Source organism: Sorex araneus, chromosome 1, assembly GCF_027595985.1.
Source record: "Sorex araneus isolate mSorAra2 chromosome 1, mSorAra2.pri, whole genome shotgun sequence".
NCBI lineage: Eukaryota > Metazoa > Chordata > Mammalia > Eulipotyphla > Soricidae > Sorex > Sorex araneus.
In genome coordinates, this window is record NC_073302.1 from 403,229,557 (window position 1) to 403,256,756 (window position 27,200).

Here is a 27,200-nt window from a genome sequence, read left to right on the forward strand (position 1 = left end):
TAAATTTTCTTCTACATGGTTAATAAAATCAGTATTAATCACACATATTTGTGTTTTACAATAAACCACAATGTCTTAAAAATTAAACTGAAATGTTTACTTTGGGAAAGAATTAAGGATCATTAAATTAAGAATTTACTTCCCAAAATGAAGTATGATGAAAAATAAATGCAGGATAATATCACTTATACATGGTATCACTGTATCACTGTCATTCTGTTGATCATTGATTTGCTCGAGCGGGCCCAGTAACATCTCCATTCATCCTAGCCCTGAGATTTTAGCAGCCTCTCTTTACTTGTATTTCCCAATGGTGCCACAGTAGAGGCTCTTCAGGATCAGAGAAATGAGACCCATCATTGTTATTGTATCTGGCATATGAATATGCCACGGGGAGCTTGCCAGGCTCTCCCATGTGGGCAGTAAACTCTCGGTGGCTTGCTAGGTTCTCCAAGAAGGAGAACTGGGCTATCAGATATCAAGCTTCTGGGAGCATGATTTTATAGTCTCTGGATGTTGGCCGTTGATGGGATTACATGGCTGTGGGGGAAGTTTCTGGGTATTACTGCCTAACTACTGTAAAATGGGGAATCTGGATGGAAGAGGCCCAGTCCCGATCTGAGCAGCCTTGGAGATCTAGGCGCCAGGTCCCGCACACCTGGGCTCCTCTGCCAGTTTCTTCATGCATGAGGCTCGTTTGGCTTTCGGCATGGTATTTGGAATAATTAGAGGAGGAACTGCAATGGTTTTTAAGGGGAGATGCCTAAATCACTGCTGTCCCCAGTGTATAAGGAAGAGAAGGAAAGAAATCAAGTGGAGTGTGTGGGAGAAAAAACAGACGAGAAGCAACAGGAGATAAAGGTCAAGGGGTTCAGGTACAGCTGTGGTATTTAGGAATGACAGAGCTAAATATTTAAACTATAGTGTCAGCAACACTAAAATGATGAGTCCCAAACTTTAACAACAGAATTTAAAAAGGTGCCTGGAAAGATGGCAGGCTGGAGGTGGGAGTGGAGGGGTGAGAGAGGAAACGTCCATACGCTGGTGGAAGGATGTTGGCACTGTTGGCAGAATTGGTACTGGAACACTATCCTAAAACCCACCTATGCATAACTCTGTAAATAACGGTGCTTTAATAAAATAGAAAAAAATTTTAAATGGAAAAAAATAAAAATAAAATTTAATTCTGTCGAAATAAAAAGAATTTACTTCCCCAGTTAATACTAAGTAGACTATGGAAGAAAGAATAGGCAATGATAACATTATAATAAAGTAACAATAATATATGGAAACATATATATATATATATACAAATATACAATTCATAATATTCTTGAAAGCTCTGCTATGGGTCTATAATTAAACAAGAATGTAGAGAGAAAATACTTACATAATAAAACCAACACTTATTCATGAGTGAAATTTACACTATGCTTTCCTCAGCAAAAGAAAGTAACAGTATATTCAAAGTGTACATTAAAATAATAATACTTCTTAAAACATAAATAAAAAATAAACCAAGGAACTCATTTCAACAAATTACCACAACACTATGTATTCCAGAGAGTTTGGGAAAGGGAACAAAAGCTACTTTTCACTTGAATTCGCATGCCTTATAAAGTATTTTTTAAAGGCAGTTACTAAAATTTAAGAATAGAACAGAGAATGTTGCAATATGAGAGTAACATTTTAATCAAAGAAATCACTATGTTTTTAGAACAGTAATAAGAAAACAGGCATTTATCTTAAACTGCAAATAAATAATTATCCAGTATTATAATACAGGACTATTGTTGAAGTTTTAAAAGTTAACTATTATTTCTCTATGATGACCTTAGTATAAGAGTTATACTATAGTTTTATGCATATCTAACATTTAAATTTTCATTTGGTTGACTCCACAGTAAATTTAACTATAAAAATAATATTCTTTATAATTAGGAGTGGTGACTCCTGCCCGCGCCAGATAATCTCCTCAATGGCCACCCTCCAGAATTCATAAAATGAGGCTCCCATAACCATGCCACTGAACTCTGTGCCAGGTTGTTTACACTTGGGGCGTCCCAGAGGGGGGCCGGTGAGAGCCCTCCCCACCCCAAGGGACCCAGCTCGGGTAGCCGACCTCCACAACCCAACCACCGCCATATTCCAGGCCACTTTCTATATGCCTTGGGCCAAGTCTCACACAAGAGCAAAGTCCCATGGAACCCAGGTAATGCTGAACTTTGTGGTCTTGGACTCTGGGCTCACTGGGACTGGGGAGCAGAGAAGCTGAGATCCTCTGCCTGCTTCCCCCAGTCTCTGGCAACCCGGGGGGTCACACGCATAAGACACCTCCTACAAGCACCAGATAATCTCATCAGCCATCCTCCAGAACTCATGGCTGCTTCTCCTGTAAGGGAGCATAAAATGAAAACCCCCATAACCATGCCACTGGACTCCACACCAGGCTGTTTTCACTCCAGGAGCCCCAGAGGGAGAGCCCTCCCCACTCCAAGGGACCCAGCCCCGGTAGCTGACCTCCACACAACCACTGCCATGCTCCAGGCTGCTTTCCACACACTCAGGCCGAGCCTCACACATGAGTGAACATATTCCTGGGCCATGTGGCCACTTTCATCATAGAGGGAAATAAATACATATGACTCTTGGAGAGCCCGGCAAGCTACCGAGAGTATCCCGCCCACACAACAGAGCCTGGCAAGTTCCGGGTGGTGTATTTGATATGCCAAAAACAGTCACAATAACAGGTCTCATTCCCCTGACCCTGAAAGAAGCCTCCGATCATTGAGAAAGATGAGTAAAGAGAGGCTGCGAAAATCTCAAAGCTGGGACAAATGGAGAAGTTACTGGTGCCCCCTCAAGTAAATTGATGAACAATGGATGACAGTGATACAGTGATAATTAGAAGTATGTGAAGAGCATTAACACAAGGTAGTAATCATAAAGCTGTTGCAATTGTGAACAATGAAGAAAAGCATCCAGAAATAAAATGAGTGAATAGTTTTTAAATCCATATAATAAACTACTATCCCAGATGTTATTGTGAAAAGATGTCTATTCAAAATAGTCTTAGTGTAATATCAGGTTTAAAATCAAAGCCAAATTAGAGAATAAAAATGTATAGTAGAACTATAATATTTCAAAAAATAAAATGAAGCACATGTTTCTAAAGAAATACACCCCAAGATACTTATTATTAATATTTCTGGGGCAGTAGGAGTGTACATGCGTGGTTGAGAGTGTATATATACTAATTCATAGGTAATTTCTTGGCTATAATTTTAAATGTTTTCTTCAATAAAAAAAGCATCACTTTCACAATCATGTTCCTGTCCAGAAAACAGGCCGAGGGGTGGGAGGGATAAGGAAGACATTGGTGAACGGAAATTTGTACTGGTGAGGAATTGGCATGGAAAGTTGTATACCTGAAACTCAACTATGAATGACTTTGAAAATCCCAGTAACTAAATAAAACTTTTTAATTTTAAAAGGTTGTTTATGAATGTATTCTCTGTACATACATATGTTCTCAATATTAAATTTTCTGGCAGGGCATAAAGACAAAATTACATGAAGATTTTGTACAAAGATTCTGTACAAAGACAGAATTGTAGGGTATAAAACAGAATTACGGAATGGTTGTTAATGCCTTGTAGTACTGTCATCCCATTGTTCATCGATTTGCTCCAGTGGGCACCAGTAATGTCTCCATTGTGAGACTTGTTACTGTTTTTTGGCATTTTGAATACACCACAGGTAGCTTGCCAGGCTCTGCCATGCAGGCAGGAGACTCTTGGTAGCTTGCCAGGCTCTCTGAGAGGGATGGTGGAATCGAACCCGAGTAGGCTGCGTGCAAGGCAAACACCCTACCTGCTGTGCTATGGCTCCAGTCCGAGGTGCAGTATGAAACTGAAATTATGAAATAAATGCTCCTTGAGAGAAAATTGGTTCCTTTTGAACTCTGAAAAAGTTACCTTATTATTCTCCAAATGAATTGTTTAAAAATATACTTTTGCCAATTTTATGAGATTTCTGAGATTCATTCTATGAAATAAATATTACCACGTTTTAAAAGAAAATTATGAAGTTAATAAATCAGGAATCATTTCCCTTGCATTATTAGAACATTTATTTATGTCCTTTTATTCTGACAGATTTCTGTTTTCAAGCCCATAAATAGTGCTTTGATTCCTTTTATCTCATACTTTGAAACAAGTTAACACTAAACCATTTTTCTGCTTTTAAGATCTGATGATATATGCAATGTACAAATTCAATGACTCATTTACAAGATATATAATACAATATAAAATCATATATCTTCATCTTTAATATTTCTCAACATAGTTTTTATCATAAATTAGAAAGCCTACAATATCAAAAATGCCATCAAGTGTTTACTTAACTACCATCATTTGAATTCCCATTAAGATATATTTATTTGGGCCTCCGCTGAGATGTGACCCCAGGGGCCGCACGCATGTGCGGCCCCTCTGCAGCTGCACGAGCGTGAATCCAGACCCAGCTGAACCAAATTCAACATGGGCAGCTACTTGCAGAATGTCTCCAGCCTGAGAGCCAAGCTGTGACCCCATGCCCGCCCCAGAGGGGAAAGGTATTTCTCTCTCTCGACTGTCCCTTCCCAGGGATGAAGGACGTGGGGACGCCATATTATGACGACCATAGATGGGATTTACAAGCTTGCAATGATCCAATATCCGGAAGAAATCTCTCTGGACTTAGTTGTTAAAGAAATCCAAAACCGCGCGGCGTGGTTTTCCCTTCACAACAGGTCTGACTCTAGTGGAGTGCTCCTAACAATAATGGTGAGGATTGTGTTGAAATATTGAATGTAACCAAAGTAAATAGAAACTAAAGTGAAATTTATCAGTTATAAGGGGGGGTGCGGGGGTGGGTGGGATGGGAGGCGTACTGTGAGTTTTGTTTGTTTGTTTGTTTGTTTTCGGTGGTGGGATATGGGCACTGGTGAAGGGATGGTTGTTTCAGCATTGTATGACTAAGACTTAAGCATGAAAGCACTGTAATTTTCCACATGGTGATTCAATAAAATAAATTTTTTTAAAAAGATATATTTATTTGGATTTGGGTCAGAGTGATAGTCCAGCAGATAGAGCATTTGCCTTGCATGCAGCCAGTGCAAGTTAGATCCCAGGCATCCCATATGGTCCCCTGATCATCTCCAGGAGTGATTCCTGAGAGCAGAGGCAGGAGTAACTCCTGAGCATTGCTGAGTGTGACCCAAAAAGAAAAACTTAATAAACATCTTTTAAAAAGGTATATTTATTTGGATTTCTTTACCAAAGTATAAAAAAATTTTAATAGCATTTCATTTGAACACCAGATAATAATAAATGTCATAGCTGGAACAGTATTTAAAAGATGATGTTTCACCTAATCATTGTCACTGTCACTGTATCACTGTCATTCCATTGCTCATCGATTTGCTCTTGAGGGCACAACTAACGTCTCCATTGTGAGACTTGTTGTTACTGTTTTTGGCACATCGAATATGCCACGGGTAGCTTGCCAGCCTCTGCCATGAGGGAGGGATACTCTAGGTAGCTTGCCGGGCTCTCCGAGAGGGATGGAGGAATCGAACCCAGGTTGGCCGCATGCAAGGCAAATGCCTTACCTGCTGTGCTATCACTCCAGCCATAATATCATTATAGAACATACTCTGCTCCATCTTCCTTCCCCCAAAACTCAAAGACACCATGACAAATCCCTTAAATTCTGCTTTTGAAGATTAAATTTAATTCCCAGAGTTACTCCTCTATAATCCCTCCATTCTTCAAAAAATGGAAAATATGCTTATACTTCTTGAGAAATTAGATATAACTGCAAACATCCTGTGTAAAAATATGCTATGTTTAAAAAAATAAAAACCATAACTCCTTCTCAAAAACAATATTTATCAAGGAGTCTAAATTTATAATTTATACAAGGTAACACTTTGCCTAAAGCGTCCATTCATAATATTAAATTATAAAGACTTTCCATGAAAATGCACAAAACATACATGTTGTTTCCAAATTAAACTCATTATGAGCACTCTATTATATTGAGTAGCAAATGAATTCTCAATAATGAGACACTCGAACTGGGGTTGACAAGAAAACCACTTAGCTTTCCTTTCTAATAATATTATACAAGTAACTGATAGAGTATATTTAGTTTTTCAATTTGGAAAGGAAACGTAAAAGAAAATGATGCTTTGCCAACCCCCTTTAATATAGTCTATTTCCTGTACAGACTTGTTGAAGGTTTTGCTCTTTTACAAGTTCATCTTGCCCTTAGCATCATAAGTGCATAACAACAGATGCTGGAATAATTAAAAACCTAACGATATAGACTCTTCCATCACATCACATACTAGGAAAATGAAGGTGGTTTATGGGTGTCCTTGTCTCCCTTTATCCACCTCTTCGTAGTTGATATGTAGGCTTTAATGTGCATCCTTGCACCTCTCCTCCAGCAGGAAGTCTGTCTCTGGGGATCACTTGCAGAAAATAGGACATTGAGTCCATAATTAAAGTAATCTCTTTCCAGGCAGATGCTGCTGTTGGCTCTGTTATCACATATTACAAAAGGCATCTTGAGGGTTATAAAACGTGCGGCAAATAGCTTTGGAGATGAGAAACAGCAATTTTTCATCTAATTTTGATCCATAGACATGTAAGCACTGTATTGCTACTTTTTGGGTTTGAGCCAAATAACTATTATGGTACTGAGATGAGCCGGGCAGTAACCAAAATTAAAGAATACTTTAGCTTTTATCCTCAAAGTGAGAAAAGCTCTTTTGTAACCATCTTTGCACTTAGCAAATAAGGATGCTGTCTCAAATCTGAGCATTAATGCCTGCAGCAGATTTAGAAGAAAGGCTTATGTAGCTTAGCTTTACAACTATACTTTGAATATATTTGCTTAAGTTAAAACCAAGGTTGATTAAGGGACCTACAATCTCCTTAATGATACTTTTAATTAGAAGCACTTCTACTATTTGTATTTCATATAATATTTTTAGGACACTGCCCTTTGAATATATGTCAGTCTCAATAAATAATATGCTCATATTATTTGTAATCATTTCTGAAAATATTATTAGTGGAAACAAATGGATGGAATTTGACTAACACATTTTTGTTTTCACCTATGACATATCAAATGGGTAAACCAAAACCTAGCACCAAATATTGTGAGATGCTAAAACAGAAATGGAAATGATTTTACTTAATATTTACTTTTCAGTGCTTATTAAGACAACTTCTCAATACTTACAGATTACTTTAAAATCTGAAATTTGAGAAAACTTGTTTAAAATTTTTATTTTTCATATTTTTCTTTTCTTTTCCACTTTATTTTTTAAATTTATTTTTTATTGAATTACCATGTGGAATTTCCTCATATTTTTCTTAACAAAGTTTACCATGAACTTGAACCTTTTAATGAAAAATACTGCTAATAATACTAACTTTCATAGCTTAGGTTAGTTTAAAAAAATATTCAAAGACAGAACCATTCCCAATTTACCAAATTATGATAGAAATATTGATATTCCAGTATGTTTTGTTTGCAGATGAAAATATTTGGAAGAAAAATTTATGTATAATAATTCATCCTTGAATTATTATAGAAAAATTAATGTAAAATCAGGATTTTAAGGATTTGTTAAATAACCATGCCGGCATTTCAGAGCACCTAAAATATTATCATTTAAAGCCAGGCACCACCACTTCCATGCCTGGAGGTTTAACTAGCATCGTATCAACCATATTTCTCTCACACAATTTGCAGGTACATTCGTACACCCACACATTTCTTTCCTGTGTGCATGCACACATTTATCCATTCACTAAATATTTTTAAAGAATTTCTGCACAGCAGCCTAGGATATGGCTCAAGTTGCAGAGCGAATGCCTAGCAAATGTGAGACTCCGAGCTGGATATCTGGCACTGCATTATTCCTCACCTCTGCACGGCCTTATGTTTTCCTGGTGGCACAGCGTGATTCTGGGCATGGGCAGCGTCACTGACCACTGGCCACGTCTCCACTCCAGGCAGGTTAGGAGGCGCCCTGACCCTGAGCAAAGCTGGGTGTGGCCCCGGCAAAAACTTTTAATTCATTATCCTGATGCCTTAAAAGCAGTTTTCAATTATCTTTTTTTAAAATTTTTATTTTATTGAATCACCATGTAAAAAATACAAAGCTTTCAGGTTTAAGTCTCAGTCATATAATGATTAGACTCCCATCCCTTCATCAGTGCATATGTTCCACCACCAAGAACCCCAATATATCCCCCTCCCACCCCCCCACCTAAGTAGATAATGATCTTCACTTTATTCTCTCTATACTTTGAATACATTCAATATTTCAATAGAAAACTCACTATTATTGTTTGGGATTTCCCCCAACAATCAGGCCTGCTGAAAAGGCATCATTTAATAATTTCTTTTCATTGCTGAGAATGAAGACTCTATGAGCTCATGTGGCCACGACAGCGGCCGCACTGCTTTGGATTTCTGATATTTTAGCTCAGTTCATAGTCTAGATGCATTTTTGCAAGACGCCACTCTGGGTGCCAAAATGGGTTAAAAGACCTCTCGGATCATAGTCTTTAAGAGCAGAGGGTCCGTTTCGCGTTCGACAGCTCCGGATCTTATCTGGGCAGAGTGCGTGCTGGTAACACCCCCCCATCCCATGATCACCTACAAGCCACATCACTGCAAACTCATACCTCTGGGTTGGGAGTTTTAGGAGGTGGCTCTCACCACGTGGGTGTTGCCACTGCCACCATTTTCCAAGCAGAAAAACTGAGTAGAGAGGGAGAATCCCTTCCCGGGCGGCACAAGGTTGTAGCACAGTTCACAGTCTAGATACATTTCTGTAAGAAGCCGCTCTGGGTGCCAAAATGGGTTAGAAGACCTCTGGGATCATAGTCCTTAGGAGCAGAGGGTCTGTTTCGCGCATGGAAGCTCCAGTTTTCAATTGTCTTTAAACACATTCATGGTATTTTTAAGTTAATTGTCCTCTACTTATAGCATTATTTATAAGTTATAGATATTATTTTTTACTTTTTTTCTATCATGACATGATAGAAAAAAATTATAGCATTATTTTTTTACTTTTTTTCCTTTATTTTTGTGAATATTTTCATTATTTTCTATCATGACATGATATTTCAGCTTAGCATTCGCCTGGTATGCTTTGTTTCAAATCTATATATTCACTGTTTTATACTATTATGTTAAGATTTGCCTCTACATAGTAATATATGTTGCTGAATTTTTGAAATTACATTCTGAAAATCATGGTGCTGTAACTGGTGAATTTAATATGTTTATATTGATTGTAAATCAGTATACTTAGTTACATTATCACATATTACAGCTTATACTTGAATGCTTTTAAAGTAGCTTTTTTCTCCTTTCTTTGAAGAAGTTGCTTTAATTCCTTTCCCTAGTTTGGAAATACTGTCATTACTACTCTACATATCTAAGTTTTGGGGTTTTTTCTTTGTTTTCAGGGGACCACATTCAGTGGTGCAGAGGCTATCCCCTGCACAGTGCTTTGAGATCACTCATGGTGGTGCTCAGGAGCCGTTCAGTGCCAGAGACTGAACCTGGGACTCCGGGTACAAAGCATGTTCACCAACCCACTGAGTTACTCCCTAGGTCTATACATTGTAGTTTTAATAATCATCCTTAACTAGGCCAAAAATTTTCTTCCAGAATTATTGGAGGACCTTAGAAAACTTTAACCCTAATTCCCCTCTTTCTTCCAATGTACACACTGATACCACTTAGTGTTTTGATTATTCTTTGCCTTTATATTCCATTTGAAAGTGGTTATTGGTGAATATTTATATACAAATGTATTTATATATAAAGGTATTTGTATAATCAGCGATAACATAGCGGGTAGGGTGTTTGCCTTGCAAGCGGCCGACCCAGGTTTGATTCCTCTGCCCTTCTCGGAGAGCCTGGCAAGCTACCCGTGGCATATTTGATATGCCAAAAACAGTATCAACAAGTCTCACAATGGAGACGTTACTAGTGCCCACTCGAGCAAATCAATGAGCAATGGGATGACAGTGATACAGTGATACTAAGGGATCTAACTACTTGCTAATTAGCATTGCTACTAATTATTGCATTATACTATCATTTCTTTGCTTTATTTCTTCAAATATTCTTTGAGGTACAGGGCAACATTACATTAAATGATTTTTTGTTTTGGGATCATACACAGGAGGCATCACTCTTGGCAGTGTTTGAGGGACTCTATGTGGTGCTGGAGATTGAACTAGGGCTGGACACATGCAAGACAAGTGCCTTAACCCTGTGCTATTTCTTGGGTCACAACATTTTGTAAAATGTTAAAGTAACAGAAGAAAAGTTAATTCTCTAGAATTCTTAATCTAGGGCTGCAAAACAGAACTTTTCATGATGATGAAAATTACATTTGTGCTTTTTGTAACTAGCCCTATGTGTCAACTGAGAATTTGAAATGTGGTTAACAGCCCAGAGAAACTGAATTTCTTATTTGATTTCCTTTTAGTTCTATAAAATATAAACAGGTACGTGTGGCTTGAAGCTACCATGGCAGAAAGTACAATTTTAAACAAATTTTAGAATACTGTGTGTGTAATTATGCATATTAGTGTATGTGTATATACACATATATCTGCATACACACATACAAACAGCACATATTAAAAGTCAGAGAGGACAAGGTAACTACTTTAAAAAATTCAGATGTAGAAAGGGCAATCAAAATTTTATTTTATATTTGCATTAATGCCTGAATATTCATAGACTTTTACTACAAGCAGAACTAAACAAAGTCTTGCTGTTAGTATATATTATCCAAGTACTGGCAAACCACGGGGTTGCTGCTCCCATGAGAAAACTTTACTCACCTGTTTCCCAGACATCTTTGTCATCACTATTTTTAACTGTGTAGGCAGTTTGGAAAAAACAACTAATTTCACACTCAAGGTTTCTGAAACTGGTTTAATCAGTTCTAATGAAAGATAAATCTTATAAGTAGCCCACTTAAGAAATTTCTACTGAATATAGATAATTTTTAATAATTGTAATACATACATTTTATGTTTACTGGCTTTGTTTGGTCTTTTCTGATTTCACAAATATTCCATGTGGCTTTAAGTAAAAAGTGTCAAAAAAGAGCAGAAGCCCCATCAAAACCAGAAGGCTTCTTTATGAAGACCATCTTATGGATTCCAAATCTTAGTCCACTTACTTCATTGTCTGCCACTGGTTAACATTCCATTATACAAAGGACAGAGAAAAGAAGAATGGGGTTTCTGTTGGGTTCATTTTTTTCACTGTTAATGTTTTTTTGTTTGCTTTTGTTTTGACTTCTGGGAAGAAGTTTTTAACTGCTATTTCTATCTTAAAGGGGGGAAAAGCAGATATGTTTTTAAGATCAAATTTACTAATACAACTATTACTATGGTAGAGACTTCCATAACTAGAGTCATGGAATTCAAACTAGAGTTTGGATCCCAGTAAAAACGTCATTACTGAAATAGAAAAACCTTTCTTACTATAAAGCTGCTTCAATTATTTAATAATTTTGTGATTTTGATGCAAAAAAGTATAATGACACTCTAACAGATTGCCCTACCATCAATGGAGCTGCTTATACCAGGGCTTCTTGGAAAGCAAAGGGGATTTAGAAAAGGAAAAAGGAGAGGAGAATAAAATGAAGGAAATAATTTTCTTTTGAGTGTCTACTTAGTTTTTATTTTTATTGATAAAATAACAAAAATAACTTCTTCATACCTTCCTGAAAATTAGTAGACATATTTTATCTAAACATTTTATAATACTTCCTAAAATAAAAAGCTAAATCTCCCCCAAAGTATCTTGACCTTGTTTGGCAATAACGTTGATAAATCTGGACTTAGCTTGTCTCCTTGTCCAAGCCTAATTGACTACTTAACTTTGATGAAAAACAGAAGCAAGGAGAAGTGACAATTACCAGGCTCCTGGATATTCAATTAGAGAATAAATAATTTTTCAAATCATCTCATTCAAAGGTATGATTTTTAACAATACTTGGATGAATTTCTCAAATGGGAAACTATTTGTTTAAATACAGGTCGCTGAAACTTTCAGAAAAAAATAATAGTGGATAAACAAAATTCCTTCTTTGGAAAATATCCTTATTGTTTTTATCTGAGAGTACAGCTATTATCAATCTAATTTGAGCAGTAATGTAAGTCTAACATGAGATGTAATTAATTTTTTTCACTGAGCTCTGTATAACATAGAAAGCAGAATCACATTTATATGAACTGACTGTTGGCATCCTTATCTACAGATATAAATGTATTCCCTATAAACATACCCCGGGGGCAGTCCCTGATTTTATTTCAAATATTTATATAAAAAAGGCAAATATAACTGTGTTGTTTTCTTTTGATGGATGGAAATTAATGGGCAACTACAGTATCTGTCCTGGGAAATCCTCCAGACAGACTGGAATGACTCTCATCAAAAATTAAAGGCATCTGAGATACACTTATGGCAGTACCTCAAATCTCTGCGTCAGTATTATTTTGAGCCTGTCCTAGTGATCATAAAACTTCCAGAGTCTTAAATTTTTTAAATGGTTTTTGTTGTCTTCTTTTTCAGTTACTTTTTAAAAATGTCCCTGTAGGAGAATAATGCTTTAAACTATTAAATGTTCAAATATGGTCTACCTATGTATGTCTTTTGGTGACCTGAGTTTACTCCCTGTGTTGATCAGTTAAATAGAATATTGTTTGATTCATACCGTTCCCATTTTAAGGCAGTGCACTTAAGATTAATCATCAACTAATTTAGGCAAAAACACTATTTTCATTTATGTTCCAATATGTTCCTAATATTGCATTATAGCATATTAGAAGCATCTAAGAAGTTATATAGCATCTAAGAAGTTATATAGCATCTATGTATATAGCATCTAAGTATACTATATAGAAGTTATATAGCGTCTAAGAAGTTAACCTAAATCTAATGATAATAGATTTTACCTTTAACTCACACATTGATTCCCTTCTATGCAAAGCCCTTTTTAAAGTAGGAATAGGGTATAAACAGTATGTTAAGAATAAAATGCATCACTCAAAGAGCATAACCTTCATTTGTCACATTGGTCCACTGTATTCTTCACATTTCAGATGTTTAAATTGCTACCTCTTGACATCTAAATAGATTCAATAATATTAAATTTTATAGAGCTAGATTTTGAAATAAATACTGGAAATGCCCATTGACCATTTATTTTTTTCAGAGATTCTGATACTAAACTACAGACTGTATTTGATTTTCATGACATCATTATAAAGGATATTTTACTACAATGTAACAGATAAGTTATTGTTAAAGGGTAAAGTTACAAAAATCACCTGCTTTGAAACTGAACTTCCTTCTGAACTGGTCTCTGGTTATCACTGGGTGTTAAAGCAAGTCACTTAATCTCTCTGTATTTAAATTTCCTCATTCATAAACTAGATACATAATGGAATAGAATTCCCATGAGAAAAAAAATGCTTTGAAAGACAAACTACTTAGAACAGGGGCCAGAGACATAATTCAGGGGTTTGGGTGCATGTACCTGAACGTGGTTCAATCCCTCGAACCACATGTGCTTCACCCCTATCCCCAACACAAGCAACATGGGAGGTGTCCCTGGTGGACCCCAGGTCTATAGGCCTAAGCAGAATTGCATTTTCAAGCTCTAACGCTTAACCATGGTCTTGTTAAGCAAGAATTACCAGACATGGCCCCTGGGATGCCTAGGTACCACTTAGGGGGATCAGCAAAAAGAAACTACTTAGTACAGTGAATTTCATTGTAAATTTTCAAAAATATTTTTGATCAATGATGTCATTTTTATTTTACAATTATTACTCCCCCGTCTTTTTAAAAGTTTGTCCCTAATTTTCTGACCTCATTAGCTTGGAGATTTTCTTCCTTTTGTTCTTCTTTCCTTCTTTCCTTCCATCTATCTTTTTCCTATTCTCATCTTTAAATCATTCCTCCTCTTCCCTCTTCTCTCCCCAATTCCCCCTCCTACCTGGAAACTGTCTTTAAGTTTACAAATTTTCTGATTGTTTCTATCAACTGGAGGCTTAGTCAGGAAATTTTTCAAACATAAAAATGAAACAAATTGCATTGTCAGAAGATTTGGGAACCAACCAGGTTTTTTGAGTGAATTATTTAAAATGTAATACTATCAATAGGTCTCATAAAAATACGGGTAAGACATAATTTTATCTATAAAACTATGAATAAAACAAAATAGTTACTGATTTATTTTATGCATCTGCCACTGTTTACTCAACAACTTTATCCTCAGACCCTCCTGTCTCTCACTTGATTATTTTTAACAAGAAAGGCAGTAAAACAGACAGTCCAAATGACTGTGTGGCTAAGTGGTTAACCAATAACACCAAGTTTATTCAGACATGTACCACTTCTCTTCCAGGGCAAAGACAGACACACACAGCACATTACATACTTGTCTGAATTTCAGTTCAAATGCTCCACAATTCTTATTATGGGACTTTTCAAAATATTTTAATTTTAGGTTTTGGGGGGTCCACATCCCTCCACTTGGCTGTGTTCAGGGATCACTCTTGGCTCTGTCTTCAGGAATGACCCCTGGTGAAGTTCAGGGGACTAGAATCAGCTGTGGGCAAGACAAGCCTCACATCTGCTCTGCACCACACTCTGGCCCTTACAAAGAATTTTAAATAGGTAAGTGTATTTCAGATGATTTGTTTCAGTGGACCACATACAGTTGTCCACATTTCCTATACACCCTTGCAAACTGAGTGAAAAAAGAGATCAACTAAGATATCCTCTACTCACAGAGGAAACAGCTACTCTAATATTCACCATTGTCGTGGTTTAAGCAGAATTATTTATTTAGTATGTGAAAGTGTACAATCTGCATCATCTAAAATTTTATAGGAAATATGGGTGAGGTTGTTAAATTTTTTTGTAGTTCATAAAAATGAGTTGTGACCAGATTGTGCTTTTCTCACCAGCTACAAAGAAAACGTTGTCTGGGTATAAGACTTAAAATAGTTACAGCATTTTCTAGAAGGAAACAGAGTTGTGGGATCAGGGAGACAGCTCAGTGGTCAGAGCACATGCTACTGCCTGTGCTGGGTCCTGAAACCACACTGCCCTCAATGAACACTGCCAGACGTAATCCTGGTCACCTCTGGCACAGACCCCATCCGTGGCCCACAGCCCGTAATTACCTAGATTGGCTGGTAACTATTTCTGGGAATGGCTCCCAGGGTCTCTGGAGGTACCTCCAGCCCCTGAGAGTACCAAACTTTCAAGTTATTAACATCTATTAACATCGTATCACAGTAACATTAAATAGACAACAATGTTCAGAAGAGAGTGAAGGATAAGCAGGCAGAGCACTGAGGAAGGCTGAAATCATCTTAGTAGGAGGTACTAGAAGGAATACGTACAGGTATGCAAACTTTCTAAGAGAAAAAGTGACAGTAAATGTCAGATAAGTAAAATGAATCTGACATTTATAGGCTGCGTACCAAAAAGATAGCCAGAAAAAACAAATATATATATATATTTATAATTTGTTAATTATATTTGTTAATTAATGATATGGGAACAACAGGAACTCTTGACACTGTACTATATGTTACAAAGAGAAGACAGATAATAAATCTTGGCACATAAGTTCCATGGGATTCTGCTCTCTGGGAAAGGGATTGGAATAGAAAAACATTTGTGATGCTTCCCAGCTCTATTCTGCCCACAGAGTTGCTGTACTCCATAGGCATACTCATCCATTCAAAAAATACTCAGCATTTCCTGTGTTCCTGGAATTGTATGCAGTATTTGCAGCCAATCAGTGAACAAAATAGAAAAATCTTGCCTCCAAGAAGCTTGAATTTATTTCAGCAGGAAGAGAGACAATAAACAATATATATATATATATATATATATATATATATATATAATTTAAAAAGAGAAGCATATCGTGTTAGAAGTGAAAATATCAAGATGCAATGGGGGGTGGGGGGAAGAGAAGAGGTGACTTGGGGGCAGTGGTAGAAGTATCACCCACTCTAAGAAGCATCAGAGGCGCAGCCTTTGGCCCATAATGCTGCATTCATCTAAAGATGCTATCGGCCCCCAGCCCACTACATTGCCCAGTTTTCTTTCAATGAAAGATTCGAGAACCATTAGATTTCCAGAGAGTTCTTAACTTCTGAGTCATTCACATCAATTATCTAACCAATCACATTACTCAATTAGCACTGAGGGCCAGTGCCAATCTCAAAACTAAATTCGCTATCTTCTTTCACCAAATGTATGGTACTTTTGTGCCTATCTTCATCTTATTTTCTAAGCATTCACATACTTTGTTTCCTTTCCATACCTCAGTTCCTTCAATATGCCCTTTTTAAAAATGTTTTTTTCTTTGGGGGGGGGGGAAGGTCAGCTAAAATCTAAGAATTTGTGTAATATGCATGAAGGAAAATTCAACTTCTTTTGAACAAGCTTGACCTCTTCCGGCATCAAATCAGTAGCCTTAATTATGAGCGAACCTATTAAAAATACAGTTGGGTATTCTATATGAAACTCCTTGAGAAACATAAGCTGTTGGCTTAGTCATAGACATTTTGGTACTTACATGAAGTTCACACAGCCGGTGCCTGCAGGTGGAGCAATCCAGACAAAGCTGAGGTTGGTTGTGGGCAGGTGACTCACATGGGAAGCCACCACACTGCACATAAACTGGTTCCCAAACTGGTGGTCAGACATGATTCCTGAGGAAACAGTGAAAAACAGAAGTTGGTATAAAAACAAGCAAAGGCCGTATTTCTTAGGGCATAATGAAACTTTTCTGTACATTTTCGTTCTGTGTGGGTTCTTCCCGTTAAATAGCTTCTCCATAAACTAGATAATTTTCTACTTTCACTTGCCAGAAAGAAAGAAATCCTTTGAAAAAATAATAATCAACTAAATTGGTTGCCATGGTATTTATTTTCGTGTTCTGTCTTTGCCCATCACCAAAATCACCAGCACAGCTACAACGGCAGCTGAAAAAGACTGTATTGGAAGTCACTGCAGTAGGGAGGTCACCGCAAACAGAGAGACATCTCGGTATGAAGATGACAGGAAGAGCTTGTTTAAAATATTTGGACTTTTGTTTTGTTATTTTAGAGAGAACGGTGATCAGCGGGCCTAGGAATTTCATTATTTTAATACTGAAAGTTTTGTATCCTGAAACAAACCCTATGACTGTGTCAGAAAGGGCTAAAAAACTGAAAAACATGTACATTTTGATATATCCTAAAGAAGTTCTTTTTCTCACTCTTTTTTTTTAAGGTGCATCTCAAGACAAAATTCATCAAACCAGAGAAACCAGGTTAGGGGGATGAAAGACTCCCATGGAAATCACAGAGCTGACGAAGACTCAATAGCTGTGATTCAGAAACTGCTACTCCTCTCTAGCGGAACATAAAGCAGAAATTCAGTGGGTGGAAATGATACATTTTCAGGACTCATCCTGGCCAAAGACGAAATAAAAGTTCCAGACAGAATCTTGTTAAGAGTGAGATGAATCAAACAAATTAAAGTTTCAAGGTTTCACGGTCTTGGTATTAGGAATCCCATTCATCTGACTCCTCCATCATCAGAAGCCCTGTTGGAAACCGAGTCTGAATGTATTGTCCTTCCTGCTTCTTTCCCTGCCTGAGTAAATCTGCCATCAGACAATATCACTGCATTTTACAATGGTCTGGGACTTTTATCTCCAACTTGGAGCAGCATCACCTGATAAGACTGAATAAATACTGTAGTACTGTAGCATAGTCGTCCCTTTGTTCATTGATTTGCTTGAGCAGGCAACAGTAACGTCCCCATTGTGAGACTTGTTGTTACTGTTTTTGGCATATCGAATCTGCCACAGGTAGCTTTCCAGGCTCTGTCATGCATGCGGGAGACTCTTGGTAGCTTGCCAGGAATCTCCGAGAGGGACGGAGGAATCGAACCTGGGTCGGCCATGTGCAAGGCAAATGCCCTACCCACTGTGCTATCTCTCCAGTCTGAATTTATTCAATTCTTGGACTGAATAAATACTAGTTTCCAGAAATTCTGAAATATAAATTAGGAGTGTAGCCTAAGCATTGTGAGTTTTTGAAGTTCACAAAGCAATTCTAATATGTGGCTAAAAACATGCTTCACAGATGTGTCATAAACTCAGGAACTGGAGTAACTAATGTCTTATTACTAAGGTACAAATACAGGGCTTGAGTGTATCCAGGAATGTCTCACATGATGGCCCTTAACAGTAATGCAAATATACTATCCTCTTACCCACTGTTTCTAAAAGCATCCCACAGTGGTAGTCTGGAGGGTCTTTAATGTGTTGCCTAAGAATCACTAGGAGTAGGTCATGGTTTGGCTTTATAACCCAGATAACATATTATTCTGATGTTACAGTTTAACAAATGTTCTTTGGGAACATCTAAAACTTTCAGAGTGGTAATTACTAAAAAAATCTATTGATCAACCTGCAAAAAACAGGTCTGTCTAGAATTTCTACTTTGCATAAAACATTATGCAATGTCTAGGGAGGAAGAAACAGAACAGAGGCCCTACTCTGAAATGAGCTGAGCAGGAATGAGAAAATTGGAATAAACTGATATTCTAAATTTAGAAACTGAAAAATAAATACTAATTGTGTGGTCTTCTTGTAATAGACAAAATAGGAGAGAAAGGATAAGTAATATGAATAATTATAATGACAACTGAACATTACTGTGACCTAGCACTATTAATAAGTGCTTCATGAATATTAAGGTTTCAAACAACCCTTGAGGTCGGAGCTGTTAATCTTTCCATTTCACCTATGAGGACACTAAGATAATGGAGATAAAAGAACTTGCTTCAGCTCATAAAGCAGGTGAGAAAGTTGCTGGGTTTCAATCACGGCCCTCACTACCAAGCCAGAAATGGCTCTAGAGAGAGTATGTGGGAAATTGTCTGCCATGGAGGAAGGGGGAGGGTGGAAAAGAGGGGTATACTGGGGAGATTGGTGGTGCAGAATATGCACTGGTGGAGGAATGGGTGTTGGAACATTGTATGACTATAACTCAAACATGAAAGCTTGTAACTGTATCTCATGGTGATTCAATAAAATAAAATTAAAAAAAAAGAAATGGCTCTCCTGAAGGAGGAAACTGGAACTGAGTCTTGAGGAAAGAGTTAAGATTTAAAATGTATTTAATTTTCATTTAGTGGAAGCGGGGGAACAACCAAAAGACTGTACCCTCAGTTCTGCCACACCGAGCTGAATGACCTCAGTCAGTGTCTTCTCTCATTTCACTTCTGACAACATGTTTTACAAATGGCCGTAAAACGCTGGTCATAATCACGAAGGCCCCTTTAGGCTTTATAGCTCTCTGAGAATAATTTAAGTGAACAGAAATAAGAAGGATGTTCCACAAAGACAACATAATGTGCAGAAATGTGCATATAAGGTAAGAAGGGGAGAATGAGAGCAGTCGGAATACAGACCTTCCAGGGCCCTAGCTCAGTGCATTTGCTGTGAGTCTTTTAATAGCTTTTGTGTCATAAAATACATATAAAAGGCATATAGTCTAATTAATATATGTGAGTTGAAAAACTAGTTGGGGGAAGATAAGTTTAAATTTGGTAATAAATTCAAATTTGACACTAATTTCTTTGCTGTATGTGGGTAATAGGATGCATATTGAGCTTTTAATATGACTGAGAAATGAGAAAATGTATCTATAACAATTTAATCATACTGAATACCCTTGGGAGATAGATGTATATATGTGAATCATGGTTATAATATTTTATTTTCATCATTGTGGTTATTGTGTAAGCTTTCACACACACACACACACACACACACACACACACACACACACACCAATTTTCTCATGTGGTATTTCTCCTGCAAGGAATCTGTACCAGAGGAATAAAACTATTAGAGCTAATAGGTACTTCAAGAAGTGTGGATATACTGATCAAACTTTGGCAAAGAAGGCAGAATATATACTTCAAACTCTTAAATTCTAAAAAATGTATAATTGTCTTGATTTTAACAAGTTTTTAAGGCTTACATACTTCCTTTGAATATTGTATAGATAGATTTAAACATTTATAATCTAGTTATAATTTCTAAATCAATAATTATTCAATCTATCAAAAATATTCAATAAAGTCAATTTAATCACTGGTCACTGACATCCCTTTGCTCATTGATTTGTTCGAGCGGGCACCAGTAACATCTCTCATTGTGAGACTTATTGTTACTGTTGTTGCCATATCCGATATGCCACGGGTAGCTTGCCAGGCTCTGCTGTGGGGGTGAGACACTCTCGGTAGCTTGCTGGGCTCTCCGAGAGGGGCGGAGGAATCGAACATGGGTCAGCCGAGTGAAAGGCGAATGCTGCTGCACTATCACTCCAGCCCATCAATTCAATATTCAAGTCAAATACAATTATTTCAAGAATGCCCAACAAGAAAGGATAGTCCCTTCAACAAATGATGACAGGAAAACTGAAGCAATGCATGTGGAACAATGAAAGTGGATTCCTACCACATATCTTGCAGAAACAGACAAATGTCTCAAAGATGCAATCATAAGACCTATTTCCATAAAACTCCGAGAAGAAAACATAGTGGATAAAACTCGTCTAAATTGATCTTGGCAACTATTTTTTTAATGTGACAACAAAGTACAAACGCCAAACACAAAAGTCAATTAATGAGAGTATATCAAACTCAAAAGTCTCTGTACAACAAAGGAAATAATCAACAGAACGGAAAGACAATAGTAAAGTTAGAGAAAGTCTTACAAATGCCCAATCTGATATGGTTAGTAAGCAAAATACATTTCAAATAAAACCCAGACAATTTAATAACCAAAAAATAATCTAAATTTAAAGTGGGCAGAAGGGGCTAGAGAGATAATACTAAAGGTAAGGCACTTACCTTGCAGGCATCAATCCCAGTTCAATCCCTAACACTACATAGAGTTCTCCAAGCAAGCACTCCATTGAGTCACTCCAATACACAGAACCAGAAATAGCGTCTGTGAACCACTGGGTGTGGTCCAAAAAACAAATAAAAACGTTGAGGGGAGCTGAAGAAATAAACAGGTATTCTTTCAAAGAAGATACCAAATGGCCATTAGAACATGAGAGACTAATCTCTATCACTAATCATTAGGGAAATGCAAATAAAAACCACAATGAGTTATCACCTAGTACATGCCAGAATGGTTATCATCTGTAACACTGTAGCACTGTTGTCCCATAGATTTGCTCCAGTGGGCACAGTAACGTCTCCATTGTGAGACTTGTTACCATTTTTGGCATATCCAATACGCTATGGGTAGCTTGCCAGGCTCTGCCATGCAGGCGGGAGACTCTTGGTAGCTTGCCATGCTCTCTGAGATGGATGGAGGAATCGAACCCCGGTCGGCCTTGTGCAAGGTAAATGCCCTACCTGCTGTGCACGGTTAAGATGCGGTGGAAAGAAAACACTTATACATAGATAGTGGGAATATAAATTGACTCTGAAATTGTGGAAAACATTATGAAGTTTCCTCAAAATCTTAAAATAAATCTCCAATAGAACCGAAACTGTGGATTAACAAATAATGACGAGGTTGTGGGAGGAAACAATATTGGACAGGAAGTGACATAGGGACGGGGTTGGGGGGAGTCATGGGCACTTCCGGGCAGGGGTATGCAAATTTGTACTTCAATACCCTAAGCTTAAGCACTATTGTAACTCAATTACCTAAACTATATATTTTTAAAAACATCTAATACTTGACTTCTCAACAAAAGTTATAGGATAGGGACTGATACATGTTTCCTTTATTCACACTATACTTCTGCAATATTAGGCTCACAATGTCATCAATTGTTCTAAAGTTGACTCCATGATTCCTTTTAAGACAGTGATACATATTTCTATGCCTTCTGGGACATCATTCTTCTTGACAAGTCTTCAGTTATTTTAAGTTTATGAATAAACCTTGTATGAACCCTATTTCCTTCAAGATTAGTTTTCTATGCTCTTTATGTTCAGACCCAGGGTCTTCAAAACTGTAACTAAAATTTACTATGGCCCTCAATTCTAAGATAAAAGTATGTGTTCTCATAAATATATATCCCATTCACCTCAAAAAATTGAAGAGTGTGTTACCAAGGATAACCAATACTGTAGATAATATATACATATTGGATTTGTTTTAATTTTTGTAGATTAAAGATGTGGATTACTCAAATATGTCTAATTTTCAATAGGCTATGGTTGGTGTCAAAGTAAAGGAAAAGTTTCCTGGTTAACTTTTCAAGAAACTCAAGAACTAAGACAATCCTGGTAAGCTACTGCCAAATAAAAAGCCAGCACATTGGGGCCAGAGCGATAGCACAGCGGGTAGGGCATTTGCCTTGCACGCGGCCGACCCGGGTTCAATCCCCGGCATCCCATATGGTCCCCCAAGCACCGCCAGGAGTAATTCCTGAGTGCAAAGCCAGGAGTAACCCCTGAGCATCGCTGGGTGTGACCCAAAAAGCAAAAAAAAAAAAAAAAAAAAAGCCAGCACATTAAGATTATGTAGATTTTTTTTTTATCTGTGAAAAATGAAGCCTTCATGTAAAAGCATGAAAACTATCTTTAAAAAAACATGTTTAGATAGCTTGGTGAAATGCAGTGCCAAAATTTTATAATTTTATTAACTTATTTCATATGATTTCTATTTTATTTTTATCATTTGTTCTTTTTTAAAGGGATATTTAAAGATTTCTTTTAATTAATAACAATACAGGCTTCTGAAACTCTAATTTGGAAAGTTAGGCTTATATATGTAAGGGAATGAGAAAATGAATGACGGAGTTCCAGCCATTCTTTAATCCTTTCATTTGATCTAATACAAATAACTATTTACTTACAGTTTGTCTTGTCTATTACTTCCCTCCTTTGCTAGGCAAATATTCCAACAAAGCTAAAAATTATTTCATAGGCAGAAAGTAATCACAAAACTCCCTGAAAATATCCTTATTTAAGCTTATCAGGGAAGTGCCAGGCTAATAAAAATGGGCATGAAAAGAAGTTTTCTCAAGTATTGCTATAAGACAATTAATAGACTGTGCTCATGTGCACACACAAATTACCATACATACACATTGAGTAAATTTGATTTTAAAGCATTTGGTTTCAGACTAAGTAGTGTAGAAGTTAAAAGTACTACAATCACTTCAAAATTATTTGGAATTCTATCTCTGGGCATTCGGTCGAAAATGCAGGATGAATTATGCTATCTGCACACCTCCTGTCATTTATTTTGAAAACGTTTACATCAACCTAAATCTTTTCTCACTGAAGTTAAAAAGATAAAAATTCCTGCTGTTAGAATGAAAGTGCCTCCCAGAGAGGGAGGCTTGGATGGGGAGGTGGAGTGTTGGAAGATGGTGGTAGGGAAACAGGGGACACTGAGGGTGGGAAATGTACATTGGTGGAGGGATGGGTACTGGATCATTGTATGACTGAAACCCAATTATAAAAGCTTTGTAATGGTCTATCTCATGGATATTCAATTTAAAAAGTTTTTAACAAATATAATGTGGAGTTCATGCCCAATTCAACCAGCTTAATCAATGGCTGAATAAATAGCAGTATGCCTGTCACTGTCACTGTCATCCCGTTGTTCATCGATTTACTTGAGCAGGCACCAGTAGCGTCTCTATTCCTCCCAGCCCTGAGATTTTAGCAGCCTCTCCTTACTCATCTTTTCAAAGATTGGAGGCTCTTTCAGGGTCAGGGGAATGAGACCTATCCTTAACTGATTTTTGCATATCGAATATGCCACAGGTAGCTTGCCAGGCTCTGCCCACGTGGGATACTCTTGGTAGCTTGCCTGGCTCTCCGAGATGTGTATGTGTGTGTGTGTGTATATATATGTACATATATATATATATAAAATTTGTTGCCTACTCTCTTTTGGCTAAGATCAAGTGTAGTGTAGCAGTACTCCTACATTAATTTTAAAAAATTCTTGCTGTTGTTCTTTTTTATTCCTACAAATACCTTCCCTGTGTCATGTATATTTTACCCTTAATATTATCTTACCACTATTGGAGAAGCAGAAAAAAATTGTAAATAGTCTGCCTGGATTCAGATCCTTACTCCACTGCCAAGATTTTGTGGAATCTTGGTCAAATCATTCAACTACCCTGTTCCTCTTTCCTCTCCAGAAAAATGAAGAGGATAGTAATAGTGAGATAAAAATTTAATGAGTAGAGGGCAAATAGTGGAAGCTCTTGTGTTAGCTATTATTACCATTCACATTTTAAAAAAGAAGGAACCAAGGTCCACTAAATTTAAGTAACTTACCAAGTATAACAGAACTAATGATTGGTACTTGACCATGGGGCCATTTTCTACTTCCAATATTTATGGGTTTTCTTTCTCCTATCCTTAAGTGTCAGTTCTTCAATTCTGAGACAGCCCCCTCTCCCTATAAAGTCTTATCCAAATATAGTGATGGGGTGGGAATCACCTGAGAATGAGTGAGAAGAGGTTTACTCCTCCAGGCATAAGTTCACGGTTCCCTTTTTTCTTCCTCTCACCTTCTCCTCCCTGTCCAAACACCTTATTTCTCACTGGTTATAGATATACTTTGTACTCTAGTTAGGCACATCTCCAAGATAAATAAAGATGTGAGTGAGACATCTTTAGATCTAAAGTGTTTCCCTACGGGCAAGGCAAAGCCATTCAACTAAGCCTCTGTGGAAACTGAGTCCAACCAGCGCCGAGGTCCCCCCGGCACCCCACCCCCGAAATGAGTTGTGCACTACTTTGCATGGCTGAAACTCTCTAATCTACTGGTTACCGTCATCTCCCCTACCGCTGCATATGCTCCCTCCCTACCACAGATGCAAGGAGGTAGATGATCACTGCACACTGTCCCCAGCCTTCCTTCATACCAACCACACACTTTGGTTACCTGTCCAGAACGGTGCTGTGCTTTACCATCTACCCCTTGGACTTAATCTGACGTGTGTTAAATTTACAGGTCAACTCCAGAGTTGGATTTTAGATATATATATAGGTAAGATAATAGTAATAATTATAATAGAAAGGGAAATAAAAAATGGTCAAAGGCAACAGAACCTGAGGACTAGAGAACTGAGCTGGGGGTGGCAACGTTCAGGAGGGGGAACCTTGGGATATTGGTGAAGGGGAGCTGACACTGGTGGTGGGTGTGGTGTTAGAATGCTGTATGCATGAAATTGTGTCATTAACAATATTATAAATCACAGTCTGTTGACTAAACTTGGGAAAAGTTTATAGAGGTTAAAGTCTTAGGTATATAAGCCAAAATCAATATAGTAGCTGAAAAGAGCCTCATCAGGGCTCTTTTAAAACTGAAACCAACTGAGAGGCCGCTAAGTGTGGTCACTCGACCTCATACCTCTTCATCCTCAGCAATGGAAAACAAATTATCTAATGCTTCCTTTTCTGCAGGTCTGACTTTAGGGGAGAGACTCTCCAAACAATAATAGTGAGTTTTGTTGAAATATTGTATGCAATTAAAATGAAAGTAAAGTGAAATGTATTAGTTACACAGGCGGGGGGGGCTTAGGGTGGGGGGGCTAGGGGCATGGGGGGGGTTGGGATGTGAGGTGGCGGGGTGGAGCTATACTGGGATTCTTGGTGGTGGAATATGAGCACTGGTGAAGGGATGGGTATTCGAGCATTGTATAACTGAGATTTAAACCTGAAAACTTTGTAACTTTCCACATGGTGACTCAATAAAAAAATTAAAAATAAATAAATAAATAAATAAAACTGAAACCTTGGTGGGGCTGGAGCAATAGCAATGCGAGTAGGGTATTTGCTCTGCATTCTGCTGACCTGAGGTTTGATTCCCAATCCCGACCCCATATGCTCCCTGAGTACTGCCAGGAGTGATCCTTGAGCAGAGAGCCAGGAAAAAGCCCTGAGAACAAGCAGATGTGGCCCACCCCAATTTGAAATCTCCTATACACAATTGCAAAGTCATACCCATTTTATAGCAGCTTTTATTTCCTCTTCCTAATCCCTGGCAAGCAACATTCTAGTCTCTGATTGCATGAGGTAGACTATTTGATACCATGTATAAATCAAATCATGCAGTAATATGATCCTTTTATTACTTCATTTGGCATAATGACCCTCAGGGTACCCCATATGAAGGGCTTTCCTTGCTTTTTAAGGTTGGACAACATTCCACTGTATGGTTATACCATAGTTCCTTTATCCATTCATCAAACAACAGACATTCAGGTTACTTTTATGTTTAGCTACCGCAAATAATGCTTCGATGAACGTGAAACTTCAGATATTTCTTAAGGATCCTGAGTTCAATTTTCTTGGATATGTATCACATATGAGGCATTTGTAGAGAATACATTACTAATATTTCAGTTTTCTGAGGAGCCTTTACCTTATTTTCATTGTGTCTGAACCATGTTATACTCCTACCAATAATGCACAGAGGTTCCAATTTCTCCACATATTGCCACACCTGCCATCTTTATTTTTATTTTATGATGTTTTCCTAGTGTTATATGTCATTTCATTATGGTTTCTATTTACATTTTTCTCATTAAAGATGTTGAGCATCTTTTCACATAATCATGGACCATAATATGAATTCCTTTAAGCAACATTTATCCAATCCCTTGTCAATTTTTAAGGAGGTTATTTGTTTTAATGCTACTGAGTTGACAGAAGTTGCTGTTGAAAGGACATAGATTCAGTTATGTAAGATAACTACATTCTTGCAATGTACACAATAGATCTTAGGTTAAGTGTCCTTACCACAATTAAAAAAAAAAGAAAAGTTAAGGAAGATGAAGCTAGAGACTACTGTACTGTTGCAGGAACTCAGGGTTGTAAACACCACCTCCAATATTCCTTTTCAAAATTATGATGGCTATTATAGTGTATATAAAACTAATTTGCATTATAGTTTCAGTAGCATGATTACAATAGTGTTAACGTTTATGATGTTGATGTACAAAGTTACTGCATTCACCATCTCCAGAGTGTTCAAGACTTGAGACCTCGCC

General features: G+C 37.3%; 1 protein-coding gene across 3 annotated transcripts in view; it reads right to left on the bottom strand.

Annotated features, from left to right (window-relative positions):
* The window catches only part of RELN (reelin), a 530,126-nt gene that overhangs the window by 360,994 nt on the left and 141,932 nt on the right, over positions 1–27,200 (bottom strand). For all 3 annotated transcript variants that reach the window (XM_055133703.1, XM_055133707.1, XM_055133712.1), the window contains exon 3: positions 16,724–16,859. In XM_055133703.1, coding sequence (XP_054989678.1) covers positions 16,724–16,859 — 136 coding nt within the window. The remainder of the gene's footprint in view (positions 1–16,723; positions 16,860–27,200) is intronic.